Raw genomic sequence first — 19704 nt, forward strand, 5'->3', positions numbered from 1 at the left:
ATAATGTTAAACAGTCAGATAAAGGGGCATCTGTCTGAGTCCATTAAGTATCCAGTTTACAGCTGCGCATGAAAAGGGTGGACACATACCCACTGACCCTGTATACACCAGCAACTCTAATAGTAACCTTTGCATTATTAAAAAAACTTTTGAGTCAGAGCTACATTTCATACCGTCTATAGAGCCCATGGCATTTCTGTCAGTCTGTTGGACTGTTTAATGCATATTTTTAACACCTGTTGGTTCAGTTTCATGCTCATCAAGAACTCTGAAGTTTTGTGGGCCTCCTAATTTGGGGACTTTTTCATATTTTGGGATCTCACAAGTGAAGAGCTCTCTGTCCCAGTAGCATCTTTGACTGGAATCCCTGTGGGAGACGACTAATATGCACTTCTAAATACCAGAACTTTAATGAGACTAGCCTTGCTAATAAATAACAATGTACAGCAATGTACCTACAGTACAGCAGCTCCTAGCAGGCTGTGTGCTGGTTCACCTTCTAAAACATTAATGAAGATGGTTTGAAGAATACTGCCATTTTGTCTGTAGGTACGGAGCAAAGCCAGTTTTAGGCGTGGCAGGGCGCCAGCTTCAACTGTGCTTTAGTTCTTGGCAAACTTCTTGTGTACACATTTACACAGTCACACTGAATGACTAATGAGCCTCCCTCCTCCATAAATAAACAATGAAAACAAATAGGCAGAGCGGCAATTCTAACAGCTCGGGTGATCTTACAGTCCACTTACAGACAGTTCCAAATCACAGCACAGACACTTGCTATAGATTTCAGAAAGGTTTGGAATTTATTAGACAAATCATTTATCCAGCACTTCACAACTCAGAATCATGCACTTCAAGTCCGACTTTAAAATAGTCAGCGTCTTCAAAGCTTCATTATTCTGATTGTGGATTTTAGAGATTCAAAGGGGGTTACAGGCTGTAAGATCATTTGATACAGGGCAGGAAATAGTGCTGTGGGTGCATGGTGAACCACCTCAAGTGGTTGGTAAAAATTGTTTTTGGAACTGGAAGGATTCCTGAACAAACCACCAACCACCATACTAAAGAACAAATGTATCAGGCCTGTAATGTACTACTCTAATACTTCGATGGACTCTTTTCTCTTGTAATACAGTAAATGCAGCGTGTAAAGTGTCACAAAACAGAATCCAAATATATGTACTGAGACGTACTGAGATGAATAACCAAGAAAACAGACAATAACGTAATTTCCCCATGGGGGTTAATAAAGTAAATCTTAATCTTACTTTAACTTCTCACAACAGTTCACTTAGCTTTTATTAAAATCATAATACCAATTCCTATTCCACCACTTTTCAAGATGCTGTAGACAGGGTATGTCAGTGGGAGTGATTACACAAACATGTATATGTCCAGTAACCGGAAGGTTGGTGGTTCGATCCCAACTCCTCCCTAGTCACTGTTGTGTGTTCTTGGGCAAGACACTTCACCCTAGCCTGTGGCTGCCTTGCTAGTCATTGTATGACAAAGAATTTCCCTCTGGGATTAATAAAGTATCTAAAATAAAAAAAAATAAAAAAAATAAAAAAATCTGATGTACCACTGAAACTGCTTGTGGCTCAGCATGGGACGTAACAGAGTGGCCGACACTCTATCTCAGATAGAGTGTCCATGCTAATATCTGTGATGTAAATAAACTGCAAACATAAACAGAATTTGGGAGTAATAGGTAAAACTCTTCTAGCACTAACCCTGCACTATAGCGTTTAATCCACTTTACTCTTAAGATGTGCTATGTAGGTAAAGTGTTCATTGTGTTGATGCACACAGTATAATCAAAATGATATTGTGGCTCATCTCTATACAGTTGTGACATTTATTCCAGTTATATTTCCCACCATGCAAACACACATACCGCACACTCTGTGCACACTCAGTAAGAGCCATCATCAGAGTGGCAGGCAGTAATAAAGCTGTCTTGTGCGAGGTTGCATCTAAATCGGGTTAGCTCACACACACTCTAGATGTAGCAATCATCACAGTCAAAGTTGAGGGTGTATTTATCTGAACCACCAGCAGAGGTCTTACAATGAAAAACAGTGGGTCACTTCTCACTCAGAGAGGAGGGAGGATGCCTGCCTGCACACATCAGTTTGTGAATTGCAGCACAAAGGTGGGAAGGCTGCATTTGTCCTTGTGCAAGTGGTGCTGATATTGAAACCAGACTCTTGACTTGCAGAGACGTCCATTCCTACTGCTGCAGAAACACGCTGCAGAGGGCTGACAGCTGATTAGACTGATGGATCACTATGAGGTGCAACCATTACTATACTGTTAGGAGGCCCCTGTCAGTTCACTCCTCTCTGGCCTCATCTCTCACACAGCTGCTAACTGAAACTGAAAGCAAGCTGTGTGGAGCTGATATGCACCGTGCAAGGAGGGAACGATTGATTCCATTGCACCTCATCTTTAAAGGTAACCTATGGAGTTCATAACCAGTAGTGACAATGTAGGATGATGTCTCGTTGAATGGGTCCCACTATTGTTTGTTTCTTCAGTTCTATTAGGGACTTGCAGAGGCTTACAGGGTAAAGGCACATTTCTACAGACTGCTGAGTGCAGTAAACAGTTGGCAGCGGTGCAGAATTATCAAAGTAAAATGTAATAACATAAAAACAAATCAAGCTTCAAAAACCAACGGATCTTCCTCTGGCTTCCTAGGTTACCATGGTAGAAAGAAAAAGTAAAAACAGTACATATTGTTTTTGCTCAGGCAGCCTGCAAAAACTGAAGTGGGATAAATTTAGCTTCAAAGCGCTATATGTATATATATATATATACCATACCATATATATATATATATATATATGACTTATCCCAAAGACCAAAAAACTATGGTCTATGAAACACATCAGAAAATAATGATTAGAGTTAAAGATGATAATACATGATGCATGTTGCAGAAATAGAGATATGTAGCTCTTAGCGTAAGTTCAATCAGGAAGACTCTGTTTCCCATCATTCACCATTTATCCATATCTGCTTCCTAATCTCTCTCCTATCCCTCACTCTTCTGCTCCCCCTCTCTTCCACTCTCTTAGTCAGGTGCTTAATAGAAAGCACCTCCCTCACCAATCAGCTGTCGCTTTCCATCCTTCTCCTGACCAATCACAGCTTAGCACGAAATTTAAAAGTCTTCGTCTCTCCTCCAGCTGTCTTCTGATCGAACCCGGCAACCCTCCTCCACCCCAAGCACCACCAGGCCCACGCCAGTAAGGCCTCCTATCTCCTGCCCTCCAGCTCTCCACCACCACCAGGTCTAGACCCCGGGGGGATCTTCTGATCCAGCGGCCTCTCCTCTTGCGTTTTCCCCCCTTTCCGGATGTGGTCTTCACGATGGGGTCTAGGACGCCAATGCACATTCAAACTTTGTACTTAATAAATCTTTCTCATTCAGTTCGCTGAGTCTCTCATGATTGAAATATATATATATTACATTGTACTACAGCCTCATATACCATAAACATAATCATATAAATATTACCATAATCATGATGCACCTCAAAACTAAACCAAATAGCCACCTGATTCCATCAGGGGACACACACTCCACAGTTATGTGCCGAACACAGCCATGCTAGCCTCTTCAGCTCTCTGTGAATCAGCTGACCCCAAACAGAAGGCTAGATCACCGGGATACAAGAAGCATGCGGCGCTTGCAAGGCACCAGTTTAGATCAAGGGATGTGCATTTAGCAGTTTGTTTTCTCCAGGGTTTTTTGTATGTTTTACCACAGCGTGACACATTCCTTTCAGGGTAACTGTGGTGACATCTTTAAGCATGCGAGATAAACAGGCGTACAATATCAATCACAGCAAGTATACGTTACACAATAAGAGACCTGGCACACAGTTCAAATGTTTGTTTAGGCGAGGACACATGAGGACAGCAGACTAAAGTCATTGCCCCACAGCTGAGCAATAAAAGCAGTGTATCCAGTTGCTTCTACTGTCTCTGTCCCACATAAAAGTCAACCAAAATAACCAAGAAAGGAAACTCTCTTACAGTAACAGTATTTCAACATGATGCACCACTTCTGTCTAATCTGGTGGTTCTGATGTACTAATACTCAGAGAATTTTGTACTATTTGAAGAAGTCGTGCTGACCTGGCTACTATTTATATCTGTCAAGTGTCCCATCTAGCAGCAGTGCACTCAAGTCATGATGGGCCTCACTCTAAAATGCATGCACACAGACATACAAGAGGCCTGATAAGGTTGTAAAAAGCTGTTTCCCTTTGAAACTTTTCAAGCCCCTGTGTGAAGGGCTTCCAGAGTTATTGAGAGTAACTCTGGAAGCCCTTTACACAGTTATGAGATTATATAAGGACCTTTTTAGATGAATGGCTTCCATAAGTGCCAGCAATGGAGACAGACTAAAGAGAAAACTCGGTGCATGAAGCATTAGAGATAGGCTAAGGGTTGTCAATCTACATATTAGGCAGCCAGCAACTTTATACCCAATTATTAGCCCACAGTGTAAGATTCTTGTGAGCAACACAACATCAAACGCTTTGCACTTAACAAGCAACAAGCATTTGTGCAGTCGCCCAGCTCAACACAGAGGAGAATTTTGAAAGGATTAAAATCTTAACAGGAGACTGGAACAATGTCCTGCTGATAGCATACACTATAGCCTGAACAACACATGCCTGAGAAGAGGGGGAATTGTGCAGGTGACACTGTTGCCAAGAGGGGATAGAATCAACCAAAACCACAGGACCAATAGGGTATGATATTAGTCCCCCCGCTGCTGCTGCTAAATTGAAAGCTTGGCACCAAGAAGGTAAGCACTGTATAGCGCTTCTTTAATTTCAACCCAAGAGTGTGAAAAATAGATAAGCTGCAATACCTTAGTGGACCCTTAGGTGTGACGGTGCAAACACAGGGTTGGTTTCTTTCTCTAAGTGGCTGCCTGTCTGGATTTGGAGGGAAGACAAATTCAGGGGCAGAATTTGTAACAATCTGTTTCAGATCAAACAGTGCACTGGTCCAAAGTCCTGTGTGGACATTTTAACATGTTAGTCCAAGAGCTCACAGCTGTAGAGCATTTTAGCAGAGTGATGGCTTCCAAACTCTCCCTAATCATCACAGACCATCTGGAAAACAACTGGGCCATGCAATGTCCGCTGGACTGAGGTAGACAGACAAGAGAAACAGAGAGAGGAAGATAAGTCAGTGTAGTGCTTTTTAGGGCATGATATCACATCTGTACGAGATATCCACCACCTAAAGATCACAAATTAAAAAGGACCTTATTTTGCAAATAATGGACTCCTAAAACGTCCACATTCACTGATCAATTCTTTGTTGCCACCATGGGTTCCTCTACCCTGGGACACTTTGCTTTGGGGGTGACTGTGCACAAGAGTATATAGTGAAGGCTGTGAGTGTGTTATTGAACAGAAATATGTGCAATTTAGAACGTAACAAAATCAAAAATATTATTTCATAACTACAGCCTTGTGCTGGAAGAGCTTTGTTTGAGAACGGTGTGGGTTTTTGTTTATGTTTTGCTATTTTGAGAAACTAACCAGACTTCTGTTTTATTCAAATACAAATAAATGTTGACACTGCATCTAGAACCATTCTGTGTGGCACTTTATGCATAAAAACCCCTGTGCTGGGCTGGATGGAGGGATATTTAAGACATGAATGTTCTCACCTGTCCTTGTGACTCAGGCTTTGCATCCTTCTCTAACTTGCAGCTATATGGATGAAAATAAAAGTAAGTGGACTGTTTAGAAGGAGACATGAGCCTATGAAATACAAACTCTGACTGTCTGATTAATGATCAGAACAGGCTGGAAGACCACATTTTTTTGCATGCAGAATTTATATTGTGTTGGTTTACAGCAGACCAACAGCATGACCCCCATGAAGGCAGCTGTCCCCGCATTCAACCTGGCACAACATCAGCAAAGGATGGCTCATTGCAGATTAATACAGGGATTAATCAAGTTCAACTGGTCTCTCAGCATTAAATCAAAGACACCACACCACTAAGAGGCTTTAGGACCAAAGAATTACTGTAGTCTGTATGCTACTAAACTCATAAAGTATATTCTATTCTATGCCAGTAAGGATTAAACAAGCCTATTCTTTAACACTGGAAATTGCTGCATAGACAATTTGGCCAGATAGAGCATCCGAGAACATGTCGTAAAAGACTGACAGTCCTATTAGCAGCAAAGCTGTATGACTGTATGCTCTATTATACCCCATCACCTTCTGATCCTGACAAAGTCTTTACAAAAGATGAGATGCATGGAGAGACAAACATCAATCAATGCAAACAAATGTTGTGCATTACAAAACACTGATGTGGATTTTCTCTGAGAAACTGTCTTAATCAGCAACTGGGGCGGTCAGAGGATCTCCTACACATGTTCACACACAGAGCATCCCAACACCAAAACAGACACATGCTTTTCCTCCAGTGCTAGCCAGATGGTGGGGACCCCACAGAGATTGAAACGTGTGAGAGCAGTCTGAGCAGCTCGAGCTCGCCTTGCTGACTGTCTGTCTGTCTCCCAGTCAGCACCCTGAGAGTTATAAGGGATGATGTAGAGCAGATCCAGATCTACTGGTTTCCCTCTTCGATCACATTACACACACAAATCAGTTGCAAGTGTGCAGAGCATTGACAGAGTTAGTGACTCAGCAGTCACAGCCATCACAGCCTTCTCCTGCCAAAGGGGGTGAGTAAATATTCTCCCAGTGCTTTGCAGTTTGAATGAGACATTGTGCAGAAGTGTGCCATTTGTTAATGTTAACCATGTAGACACACCTCGTTTCTTTTACAATAGACCTCTAGAAATGGACTCCATGATTAGAACTGAAATTATAATCAATTTAAGGACGTATTAGTCATCACTGTTTGACATCCACACATCTGCATGACACATGGCGTCTGCCATGCCAATTTCCTACAGACAAAACAAAAACTTTTCAAATGTTACCGACTCCACACAGAGAGAGCTTTTGATGTCTATCTCCAGACAGACATCCATCTGATCTATTAAACAACAAGGACTCAGAGACACACAGGAGAAATGGACAACGACTCCCAGCCTCTGTAGAAGGCAGAAAACAACAATATGAATGGACACAAAAAAAACAAAGCTGAGTTCATTTGGTGAGCCTAAATGTATTCAACTTCACTAGTAAAATTCTGCTCTCAGAATCTTTGTACTACTGACTGACATCTGGGTGAAGGCAGCTAAGTGAAGGTCAGAGTGGGTGTAGATTTAACAGATCAAATGCTCCAGTACATGGATCACCAGTAGGAAGTTTGGTTTGGTTGCACAAGTTTTCTCCAACGTATAAGATACAGAGGGTGAAAAAGGAAAAGAATTCACCTGTAGGTGTGAATATGGTCATCTGTCTTTGTGCTGGTGAGCTCTCTCTCTCTCTCTCCAGTGTGCAACCTTTCCTTTTCTCCAGTGTGTTGGAACAGGCTGTGGCTCCAGCAATACAAATGAAAGGAACTGGCTCTACTCGTTCCCTTTTATAATAAATCTCTTGATGTACTTCAAGGCACAACCAGGACACACACACATACACCCAGAGAGGCAGGGCTTTGTGTGTAACATTGGACTGTAGCTGATTTAATAGGAAGAGAACACAGACAGGGGCACGCTGGAGAGCTGCAGGACAGCCGCACAGGATACAGGTTCATTAGGCTAGATTACAATGATTAGGTTAGTTTCATCTGTGAGAATTAGCATGCATAATGCATGCTTAAAAACAATTGATCCTATCATAAAAAAAATGGTGTTATGTGACACTAAGGTTAATAGGTTGCTGACACTGTTCTTGCCTAAAGCTGTAAACATGTTTTGGAAGTGGAAAGTAATTATAGAACAATTACTTTGACTGGTTGCTTCCTCAGGAGTCACCGTTGTCATTAAATTATTATAAATATAACCCTATTTTTAATTTAATTCAATTTCATTCCAATTCTAGACACTTGGTCCCTTTGCTGAGTGTGAGTGGATTTTCATGGTTACATAATCAGATCTGATACAAGGTTTTGCCCACAGATAGAAGCCTGGATTTTTCCCTGAAGAGAGAGAGAACAGACTTTAAATGTCTGACTGTCTGACTAACAGCTGAAGAGGGTTTACAGGGATTCCCATCTTTCTCGCCCCCAGAGATTCAGACCTGGGCTCTCAGTTCTTGCCATTCTCCAGGTGAAGCTACGCAGAAAGCTCTACCGAAAAGTCACATGGACAGAAAGGAGAAAAACTGTGAAAATTTTCCTACACTGACTTTTATTCATGTTAGCTGATGTAACTCGTAAGAATGGAAACAAGTCCCTCCTATGAGATGCTAATCCGTTCTTCAGATAAGGTAAGATCTCTGATAAGATGCCTCATTTGACTAAAGCCTGAGGTGTCAGCGTCTGAAGATAAAACACAGAGACGAAAAAGATGAAATCAGAAACCCTATATAGACAAAATGCATTCAAAGTGGCACTTGACTGACAAAGTGAATAAAAAGTAAACCAAGGACATGCTCACAGCACAGGTGCATTGTCTCCATAAACAGCCATTGAAACTACAGGTGCAGATCTGGTGAGTGAACGGGCTAACTCACCTAGCATTAAAATGTTAGCAGACATACGAAATAGCCATCAGATCCACGTCGTTGTGTCGTTTATATATGAATACAGTAGTTTTTTTATCTACATTGTAATTATGAAAAAGCTCAAATTATTATTGCTTATCTCCAAATGACAATTAGCAAAAGTGAATGTTGACATGAGAGCAACTCCATACTCATGCTTTTAAATGTTCAGTCGGTGAAAGTGTGGGCCTTCAAAGCCAAAATAAATAATAAATGAATAAGCCAACAGCTAAACAGACAGCCACTTGAGAGATTTTTGTCATAATTGGCCAAATTTCAATTGACATGCTTTCTTCTGAGTGATGAATAATGCAGCAGTAGAAGTGAACGGTCTAATGAAAGTGGTGGAGCAGAGCAGATGAGTGCAATATTTATATTTTATGTTGCACTTTATACTGGTGAGTTCTAGGAAATAGCAAATTGTCCTCAAAAGACACTGAGAATATATCATTAGATAAAACATTCATAACTGTACAGCACTAGACTTCAGGCCCGTAGTACTGTGAGTGGTCAGCTCAACTTATTACTCACTCATTAGTCTTCAAAACAAGACAACACCAATTGTATTTCATTGTACAGCCGAGAGCAATTAGCCCTGACTTCAGCTGTTTGGCTTTTTTCCCCCTTCCTTTTTCCAAACAGAATTAATGAGGCAAGAATAGCAAACAAAGAGAGGGAACTGGCAGGAATCTGCACCTGTCTATTCATAAATATAATTGCTGTAAACACTTCTTACACCCAAGAGGAAACAAAGTCATAATTAGGGTCAGCACTTTCCAAGTATAATATTAGGCCTTCTGCACCAGTCAAACTGACACCTCCCCATTTATATACCCATCTAAAAGGCTTTTTACAGGTCAGCACTCCTCGGCAGGCAGTGACGGACCAACACTGTGACAAATCATGGTTAAAATTGCCCAAATCATGGACCCACTTCTTGTTCAAAATGAGGCTTAAGTTAAAATGCAGGATTATGTGCTACAGAGATAAAATGAAAAACACAAATCTGCCAAATGGAACTGTCTCATCCAAACACTGTTTATGTCCCAAACAAAAACAAGCTCAACAGATACTGTACTCTGGGGGGGCTTTTGGATGTCCTAACAGACAGTCACAAGGAAGCAAATACAGATAAAATGCCAAAAAAAGGTTGTAGAATTGCTTGACTCTCTGCACTGAGACTATAAGGCAATGAGGGTTTTTTTTCTCCTTGCACTGTTCAGTAAGAGAATTCAAATGTCTCAGCTTCCAACTTAGGGTACAAACTACAGGCAAAGTCTCAATCACACTCAACAAGTTGGGCCAACTCCTGCTAAGGCGCTACTGACCTGCAGCACCTTCCTCACTAGACTACATAAATAAGATTATGTATATACAGCATTAAAGCTAATATAAGGCAGCATCTAAATACACTGTCACTGTCAGGTCAGACTTGGAAACCAGTCTTAACACTAAAACCACAGACTGTAGTGAATAACCATGATTATCCCATTACTGTTAGATGCTGTCTCATTGCAACTATACAGTCAGAGTCCGAAGCCAGAGTTTGTTGTAAGTTTTCCACATTAACAATAAAAGCACTATAACAGAAGGAAGAGATGCCGTAAGACCAAAGTCATCACTCCATTTCAGGCACCAAATCATATTCTAAAAGCAGAAGGAGCTGTCAAGGAGGCAACCAAGATCCAAACCAGGGTGTTTTCCCTAAGCTATTCCTTAATCTAGTGTTATATTACTAACCGAATAGAGTTACAACTAGGCCTAATGAGCAATAAAAACAGAATTTGTGGTAACCCTACAGACCTCTGTCCATAACTGACAGGGACAGAGGCACCAAATTTCCCAAATCTCAATCTGGTTGAGCCACTGACTTTTAAGGGGGTGGGGGAGAGGGACTCAGACTATGAGGGTGATCAGAGGCTGATCAGTGTAAAATTCAAGTTTCATTTGGGCCACCCTTAGACAACTTAGAAATGTAAACAAGATGGCTGTCTGCGAGGTGCAGTAAGCCATGACTGATTTCATTAACATCTGCACTGACCTTCAGTCATTCAAAAACCCACAGCACCATAAAATAATCCGATTTTGGGATGCTTTTAGTTCTCACTGTCGCACCAACAACCCACAAGTCATCCTTCCCAACATATCAGAGGACAATCTGCGTCAGCACAATCTGCTCCTTGATGCTCACACTGTGTAACCTGATGGTAACAGCCAGGCTACACTGCCAGCATGTGAATAAGCCAGATCCCTTTGAGTAAAAAGAGTGACAGAAATGAATCAATAATCTGCTATGCATGCATTCTGCAGGAGCATGTGGACTATTTGGTTAACACTGTTTGCACCTTCTTTACATAAAAGCGCAAAAAATATAGCCCTAAACTTGTAAACACCACACAAAATGATGACAAAGTAATAATAACCTACAGTATAACATAAGGCTCAGGCTTATCCAGCTGTCACTAGGCTAATGGATCTGGAAAGTTTTCAGAGGCTTTTATTGGCAACCTCACATGAAGCCTCAAAATGTCCCAAGGACTGTCCAAGACACTTATCACATAAAGCTGTCAACAAATCTCTGTGTCAAAACATTGAGTCACAATGAAGTTAACAGGCATGCACGGTTTTACATCGACTAATTGCTTAAAGCTAAGTACATCTGAAAGATGTCTTCATCACCGCACAAACACTGACTGATCTAGTGCCTTGGATTTGACCATACATGCTCATCAGTGCAACCAGCCAAATTTATGACACTTACGATTGTGACTGGATTTATAAAAGCTGTTGAACAACCAAAAGGACCCGAGCCAGTCCCAGCAAACCAGTTGGAAGACTTACTTAACACAACAGAAACTATAGCACCATTCTGTATTACCAGCACAGATCAGCACAAAACAAGCCGGAATGCTGACGATAAGCCAAATCTCTGTGAGAGTAACAGTCTATAAACCATGTAGTCTGCTCGCAGCAAACAGAGATGATGCAGTTTATCCTGCAGATTATCACACCGGTTGAACTTATCTGCAAGATTTTGAATTGCAGATAAGTTCTCATGTTCATGTTAAAAGTTTATTATACTGATGCACTCCATGTCTGGTTGATGTTACTTTTTCTCCCTCTCATGTTGCCAAGACAGCACACTGACTCACAATTCTATGAAGTGGTAATTATACCAAGGTATGGTCAGGCTAGCTGGTTAGTCTGCAAAATGTTCGGCATCTGCTGAAAACTAAACGACAATATGAGATGAAGATCACGTTCAGCATTCAGATTTAAAAAGGACTAAAGTAAAGTACAGAAAAAAACCTAAGTGTGATGCAATATGAATGCACAACAGGAGGAATGAAGAAACAGAGGGCAAGAGATGAGAGAGTGCTGTAAAAGGAAAGTAATCAATTAAACTGCAACAGTACCTTAGGGGGGGAGTGTTTGCTAAATGAATTTAATGTTCTGTTTTTTTATGAAAACGATAAAAAGAGGTTTGATCACAGTCCTACATGTTTAAGATAAGATGTTTACTGTCGCTGCAGCTATTCTGTATTATACTTAGCTGCTGAACACATGTTTTTGTTTACTGTCACTTGGCTCCTTTAAACCTTGTACAGTGGGATGATCTTGTACGTGGGATCAAGACAAACACCTTAAATGACTTAACAGTTTTTGTCTTAAGACCTAAAACATGTCTAAAATTCAGCTTGAGGATTAAACCAGTGCTTTTTTTTCCACTGCATAGTCTGCAGACTTTACAGGGAGCAACCTAATTAATTTGTAACTTGTTTTACAGGGAACCTTACAAACGCCATCAGTCTGTGCCAGAATCACAGCGATCCACTAATGAATGTGGTCCATGAGTCAATTTTGCACTGAGAAGCTCTGATAAAAATGCTGGAATATAAAATTACTGTTATTCAGTCAGTCTTCCTGGCAACCTGCCACATGCAGCTACTCATATTCATAAGGATGTCAAAACAGGAGAAGGGATCCAGTGAGGATAATAAGGCATAATATCTTAAATTTGAAGGGTGTGTATTGCAATATCTTCAGTCATACAGAAGTATTCTTGTACTTTGGCACATACGTATTTCAACAGGATGTGCAAAATAACTAAATATTTCAACTTATATCCTTGGATTTGGAGGACAGATGATGAATCAGTGCCAACTAAATGACATCGTCTCTGATCTCTTTTGCTATAGCTGCCTGCATCAGAGGAGAGAGAGTCCGGGGGGGGGGTGTGAAATATACTATAGTTCAAAGACTATCTACTAATGTAATTCATGTCAGTCCTGGTCTTCCCGAGAAAGAGAGAGGAGTGAACTGCACAGTTTCAGTGGACATGGAGGATATATCACATTTTCTCCTACCCACACAACCGCAGGAAATGATACATACAAAGGATACGATGTACAACCCAAATAAGCGGAAGGAGACTTTAAATAAGAAGCGTTTTCAAATTCCTGTAATGCAGTGGGGACTGGCATGTACAACTCTGAAAAATACTTTCCAGCATCTACTTAAGAAAAGTGTCATTTTAAACTTTAAGCAGACCATATAAATCCAAACAGTGAGGATAACTGTCAGAAAATGAGAACACATTATGCTTTGGTTCAACTCTCTCAAAAAAAAAAAGTAGGCTCAGCTTTGAGGAGCAGGGTATGTCAGAATAAATAACAACAACTCACAACAACAAGAAGACAGCAAACACACACACACACTACCCGTGTCTGACTGGTATTTGCACAGTGTTCCTGTGTAATCATTAACTTTTGTGATAGGCCTCTGCAGTCCAGGAAAAGGGAGTAAAGGTTCCAAATTTTACAACCTTTCAGTATTGACTTATAGCGCACAGCATGTCTACAAACAACGTTGCCACATTCATCTGAGGAGACTACAACAGGATCATGGTTACATGCAGATCATACAGCCGTTGAGATAGTGTGTATGCAGGGTCTAAGGTTGTTATGGGTGTGTTCTGTGGAGGAAGACTCACTTTATAAAGCAGCGGGCTCCTTCAAAAGTAAACCCTTCTTCCCATCCGGTGGGCAGGTCTGTGAAAGGTGGGGGGGAAAAAAAAAACATGTTAACACAAACTGATGGAAGAAACATTATGAAGCGGGTTTTAATTTAACGAGGCCTCTACAGTGCATTCACTGATTCAGTCAAAGGACTAACATGCAGTTACCTTAGTGTGTCACCATTTGTTAGTCCCAGCTGGTGAGTTACATCTGTTGCTTATTTGTCATATATATTATAGTTAATGGGAGTGCAGCTTGAAAAAAGATGAAGTCATTGTTTCAACTACTGATTCATTCTGACAGATTTCATTTATAGAATCTAGAAAATTACTAAAAGCAACAAGTTTGTTTCACCAACCATTGAAATACATGTAATATACTATTATATTTGACGAACAGAAGCACGATCTTATAATGCCAGAGTTTTAACGCCTGGCTCGGTAAGGGCCTTTGACAACACATAAGTCAGGAGGCGGCGTGACTCTACATGGACTAGTCACCCTATTCCTGTCAAATAGGACCACTGTGATGTTGCCTTTTTATGCATCGCTCTATTTGTGACCTCATGCATGGGTATGTGAGACCTCAGTTTGCATCAAAAACAAAGCAACTGATGTGATAGATGTGAACTTTTTCCATCCATCCATCATCTGACTCTGCGTTGTCCTGCAGTGCAGGGCCATGGGAGGGGGGCTGGAGCCTCTCCTGGAGCCTCACCCTCTATGGGTGAGAGGCGGGGTACGCCCTGGACAGGTCACCAGTCCATCACAGGGCAGCATGCACACTGACGCTCAAGGAATAAATCAACACCAGGCAAAATGAATCTGATAACATGAGTGAAGATGTCCTGACATTAGTGTGAGGACACTAAGTTACAGAGGAGGGTGCTGCTGGGCACGCTGCACTGATATGAGCTATTTTTTTTTTTTTACCATGAAACACACGTTGACATTAAAAACAAGTAGAGCGGGGCTGTGGTACAGAAATATGTCAACAATGTTTTCAACAGTTTCATTCATAGCAGCTGTTAGTGTTCACTCTAGTTAGCTCGGTATTGTTATCGAAGGTGCAGCTCTGACCTGCAGCAGTAAATAAATGGTAGTTTTACCAAGTTTCCGTCTTTAATGTCCGATCTTTAACTCCACTCACTGACCGAGCTAACAGGAAGTGGCAAGAGCCACGGCAGAGGTGGGCACGAGAGGGCTCACTTTTCACAGCACGAGCGTCAAATGCCCACTCACGCAGTAAGAAAGACAGCGTGGATGTCACACAGCGCGCGTGTGTGTGTGTGTGTGTCAGCGTGGGAAGTGTCCGCTCAGGATACAACAACAACACATGACGGCGGACATGACAAACGTTGAGGCTAACAAGAGAAACTTGCTGTCTGTACCTGGAGTTTTCCTGTGGCCGGTTATTACTGCCTCGCCACTCACTGGATGCAGCCAGGTTGTACTCTTGGCTTCTTCGCTGTTGAGACACACACACACACACACACACACACAGAGAGAGAGAGAGAGAGAGACATGCATTCATTATTCAAAAGAGAGACTTTGTTCGAATGAGAAACAAGACAGGGCGACTTAAACCGAGTCCTCCGTGGGGATATTTACTTGATGAAGAAGACGCGTCCATCACGAGTAACCCCATAACTCCAGGAAGACGGGAGACAAGAAATCCACTCCGGCTGTAGATCCGCCGCCATGTCTGGCTGTACTGTATGACAATCGCGCGGCTCCGCTCTCACAGGCGGCGCGTACACGGAAACCTTGGCAACGGCGGATGGCTGAAGGAAGGGGGGGTGGGGGGTTAGGGCGGGCAGGTAAAGTCCACTTATATGTATGTCCTTGAAATTACAGACGTATCAAACGACTTGCTTATCTTTGTGGAGCATCTATATATATATATATTTGTGTTTTTTTATATTGTTAAGGGACATCAAACATGGGGGAGGGGGGGCAGGGATGGATTAACTGGCCCCCTCAGGACCTTATTGATCTCCTGGGCCCCAGTAAGCCAGTTTCACATCAGACAGGTTGTCTTGTCCTAGACAAAAAGAAAACCACACAGGTGTTACTAAAATATTAAAGAAAAACTACAGTATTTGAACACAGCGAGGAGTCCTCTTCAAAACTCTGCCCCCAGGTCAGGAACTAATTGCCACCTGAGGCTCTTACCATGTTCAATTTGTTCTTTTTTTCTGGCACATATGGCAAAAAGAAAAGAAAAAAAAAAGATTGATTAAATAAGCACAACAAGCCAGATGATGCTGAAGAGCTGCAGGATGCCGGCTTGAATTTCTGACTTTCAAGTTAAAACACATTTGAAGCAGAGACCTATATATATAGGTCATATATATACATACATATATATACAACAGCAGTTGTGCACATGGTTAAACAATGAGAACATGCAGTGAGCACATCATGAGCTGTGGATTCACACACTGCAGACGCTTAAGTCGCACAGTTAAAGGTAGAATTTTTTTCAAACACTATTTCTCAAATCAGACAGTGTTTCAGGCAGGATTTTGATGTCCTAAAGAGGCGAGCCCTGCTCTGCCTGGCGAGGTACAGACAGGCACTATTCACAGTCTACTAACGCACCCCACACTTTCAACTCTACCTTTCAGTTCTTGGTCTCCGCCTTCTGTCATTGTGCAGCATGAAACTGCAGCATCAGCCTTTCACAGCACACAAAGACGAGTCATTCAACACCACTGTGCACGGCTTGTTGTTGCACTGTGTTGCATTGTTTTGTTGTTTTGTTTGGACACATGGTAGGCCACTGTTTTAGTGTGAGCACGCTGGTGGAGGGGGGGTGGGAAGTGGACGTATCTGCCAACTGCCAGGTCATCTATCCATAGGAGAGTAACTCTTAAGGTGAGGGGTAGCAGTTAGCCGATGGCAGATGTCAAACACTGAGCCCTTTGTGTTCCGCTCACCTGAGGCAGAATAACACAGCTTCCAGGCAATGTGACATACAGAACAACTGCTTGTTTTTTCCTCAGGCAGTAGGACAATACCTCACCAAAAAAAACATATCAATACTGAGCTTCATATGCCCTCTAATTAACCTCATATTGACCAGAGTGCACAGTGTTAATAAAATCCCTGTTTAACATGTTGAAAGATCACACTTTTTAAGGAAAGGGAACAGAAATAGGAATGTTGCTTGCTTGCCCGTGTCCTGGCTTTTAGGCGTTATTTAATCCTTTTTAGAAAATCAGTGAATAAGATCCATTAGAGTGGAAAGGACTGGATTAGAGCCGGACACCTACCTGTGTGTGTGTGTTTGTATACCCGTGGGATCTGAAAGTGAGGTTGCGAGGGGTCTTTGCCTCTAGGTTTTCAACTGAAATCTTCCCGGCAACAGTGAAACATTGACGGTCTGTTTTTATCTTTGCACAGCTATCAAAATTATAGACTAAATCTTAAATAGCAATTTTGCATTGCTTGGTAGAAATATTATGGCAGAAGAAAAGCCAAATATTTTCCCCATTTTTTTTTTTTATAGCTTCCTGAGTGACGGGGTGATTGAAAAACTCAGCTGTGCCCTCAGCAGGTTTGCGTGGAACTCCTTTCCCAAGGTCTGATGATATTGACATAACAGAAAGTCCAAAAGCATTGTGGGTCATATAATTCTTCTTTTGGCAGTGAGCAGACATTTCTCAACTGCAGCCCTCAGTTGCCAGGGTGCTTCGCTGAGCTATAGCTTATCATGCACACTCTAACAACCTAATACCATTTAGCTAAAGTGGAAAGTCAAATGAGAGTGGAGAGCTGCTCTGCAGGAGGTATAGCACTGGTACAGGACAGGCATGTGTGAACCTTTCTTAACAGGATCAAGGTGAAAAAACATGAGTAGCTGAATAATTTCAACGAGCAGTGCTGTAGATTAAAAGAATGAATTAATATGATATTTAAATTGGCTACTTTTTTTTGTCTGCAATTTCCTATAAGCCTCACATAACACCAACAGTGCCCTGAGTACAGTTTTCCACATCAAACACCTAGTTTGTAACTTTAAGAAGCACCTTCAGCAGCAGTTTAGGGCGTGAATCACACTTGTTTTTTTTCTAGCTACTGTTCAAACTGGCTGGACGAGCTGACAGAATCCCTCCCACAGCCACAATGTACAGATGTGCTTATTAGCTTTGTAAGCATCAGCTTTCCTAGCAGGCCTTTAAACACGCATGATGTGTAATGTTTTTTTCAAAATAACCCTTCTAACCCTCACAGCCAGACTCCCAGTTCTTAATCTCACTATAATCCCAGTATTTAAGGATTCCTGGGGTCTGAATATGTAATGAGAGAGTCCTTATTTAGATATATACAGTGCTGTATCTGGTTAACATTGTGTAACGCATTCTTACATAATTGCTCCATGCTCAGCAAGGCGAGGGTTCTCCGTTCAGTGACACGGGCCAGACTTGAGGCATCAAAAGGTAATTAATGGTTATCAAGCAGCTGTTGGAGGGCTTTGTTCTGGTGCCAGCTCAGCAGTAGCCCTGTGTCTGTCTGTGCGCTAGGTAAGAGAGGGCTCTCCTCTTTAGACTGGAGCCACTCGGCATCTGTTCAGACCTGGTATCAAAAGCCTGTGCAGATAGATCCAGATAGAACACAGTAATGACTGTGAGTTTTTGTATGATTAAATCAAAGTAACAGTGCCAGATACACAGCCTCACATTCATCCAGCAAGTCTAAGCAAGTCAACATACTGGACACAATAACTTCCTCCTGCTACGCTCTTTAGTCAGCTGCTTACACATTGCTCAATGATGTGAATATGATGTCATCTGTGCTTCTACAATTTCAACACACGGTATCATTTGACAGGCATGCATAACCCACAAACCATACAGCTATTAGCGGCTAGTCAAGTCAGCAGAGCAGGTTAGCAGGCAACAGAGGAAAAAAATGGTATAACACTTAATTCAGTTATATGCAGAAGAAGAAGCAATGCAGATGACAGAAAATGAGTGTGCAGGCTTTGAAGGATTGTGGAAACAGATCCCTGAAGGGAGGTGTAGTTCTCACAACTCACCTCTGAATCATTAAACACGCCTTCCTGAAGCAGTGTTAGTCACAGCGTGACAAAAACCCAACCCACAAACGTCTCTCTGTTCACCACAGTGATGACCTCACTGGAGCTGCTGCATTTTTTGGGTGAAGGCCAAATGTTTTATGAGATTTCCACTAGCGATATGTGTCATTAGGACCGAATGAGGAGGAGACGCTATTTTGTAATTAGAGGATGCTGCAGAGTGGCAGTTGAAATGATTGTGAGAAGAAATTCGTTGCAGTTGTGCCGTGGTGTGTGTGTTTTTTTCCCCTCTCAGACCTCTACTGGGTTTTATTTTGCTATGCAAAGTAAAAACAGAGCTGGGCTTGTGTGCAGTGTAATAGTTTATGCGTGCTTTAAGTACTGAAAAGGTGGACTGTGTTAACTTTCCCGCAGAGCTCCAGACTGAGGTTAAAAAACCCAGAACAGTTAGACCAACAGCAGGGATAAAGTATCACACGTCTGTAAAGAGATGGCCAGGGCTCTCAAAATCCATCTGTCTGTTAAGCATCAACAGAGACATAATCACCGCATGTAGTCTCAGCATTGTTGTGCTTAGGTAATGAAATTAGCTCGCCTCCCTGGAGCCCTGTCTCCTTAATAAACCGCTTTATTAATTGCAATCTGCACTTAAGCATTACAAAAGGTTACAGTAAATATACTAGATGCTAAATCATCCACACATAACAGGAGTGGGGGCTGTATTGATTGTAGCTGCTGTCATTACTCATTTAAGTAATGGAGCAGATTATTAGTCAGGATGATGGGCTCTTTAACATTGATCAGGGTTCTGAGCTCCACTTTGCTGTAATAACCTGACACGTCTGTGATTCCCCAGCATGCAGGGCTCATTAAAGTTCATCACATGTGCTGACGTTACAAATTCTGATGCTCAGCACCTCCTGGTTTCATCTTCATGAGTGCAAGCCTGCGACCTCGCCCTGCAGTGAAT

The 19704-nt window shown here is 41.8% G+C and overlaps 1 protein-coding gene across 10 annotated transcripts in view; it reads right to left on the reverse strand.

The window, feature by feature from the left end:
• Window positions 1–15451, reverse strand: part of LOC114451557 (pleckstrin homology domain-containing family A member 5-like) — a 71713-nt gene extending 56262 nt beyond the window's left edge. For 9 of the 10 annotated variants that reach the window (XM_028430280.1, XM_028430271.1, XM_028430275.1 and 6 more), the window contains exons 1-3: window positions 15302–15432; window positions 15082–15158; window positions 13667–13724 (exon numbers count right to left, since the gene is read on the reverse strand). In XM_028430280.1, the coding sequence (XP_028286081.1) occupies window positions 13667–13724; window positions 15082–15158; window positions 15302–15393 (227 nt within the window). In that variant the 5' untranslated portion in view covers window positions 15394–15432. Of the gene's footprint in view, window positions 1–7979; window positions 8450–13666; window positions 13725–15081; window positions 15159–15301 lie in introns of those variants that run through there. The other variant, XM_028430278.1, reaches the window with a different exon arrangement.
• Window positions 15452–19704: the final 4253 nt, after the last annotated feature.

This window comes from Parambassis ranga, chromosome 19 (genome assembly GCF_900634625.1).
Source record: "Parambassis ranga chromosome 19, fParRan2.1, whole genome shotgun sequence".
Taxonomy (NCBI): domain Eukaryota; kingdom Metazoa; phylum Chordata; class Actinopteri; family Ambassidae; genus Parambassis; species Parambassis ranga.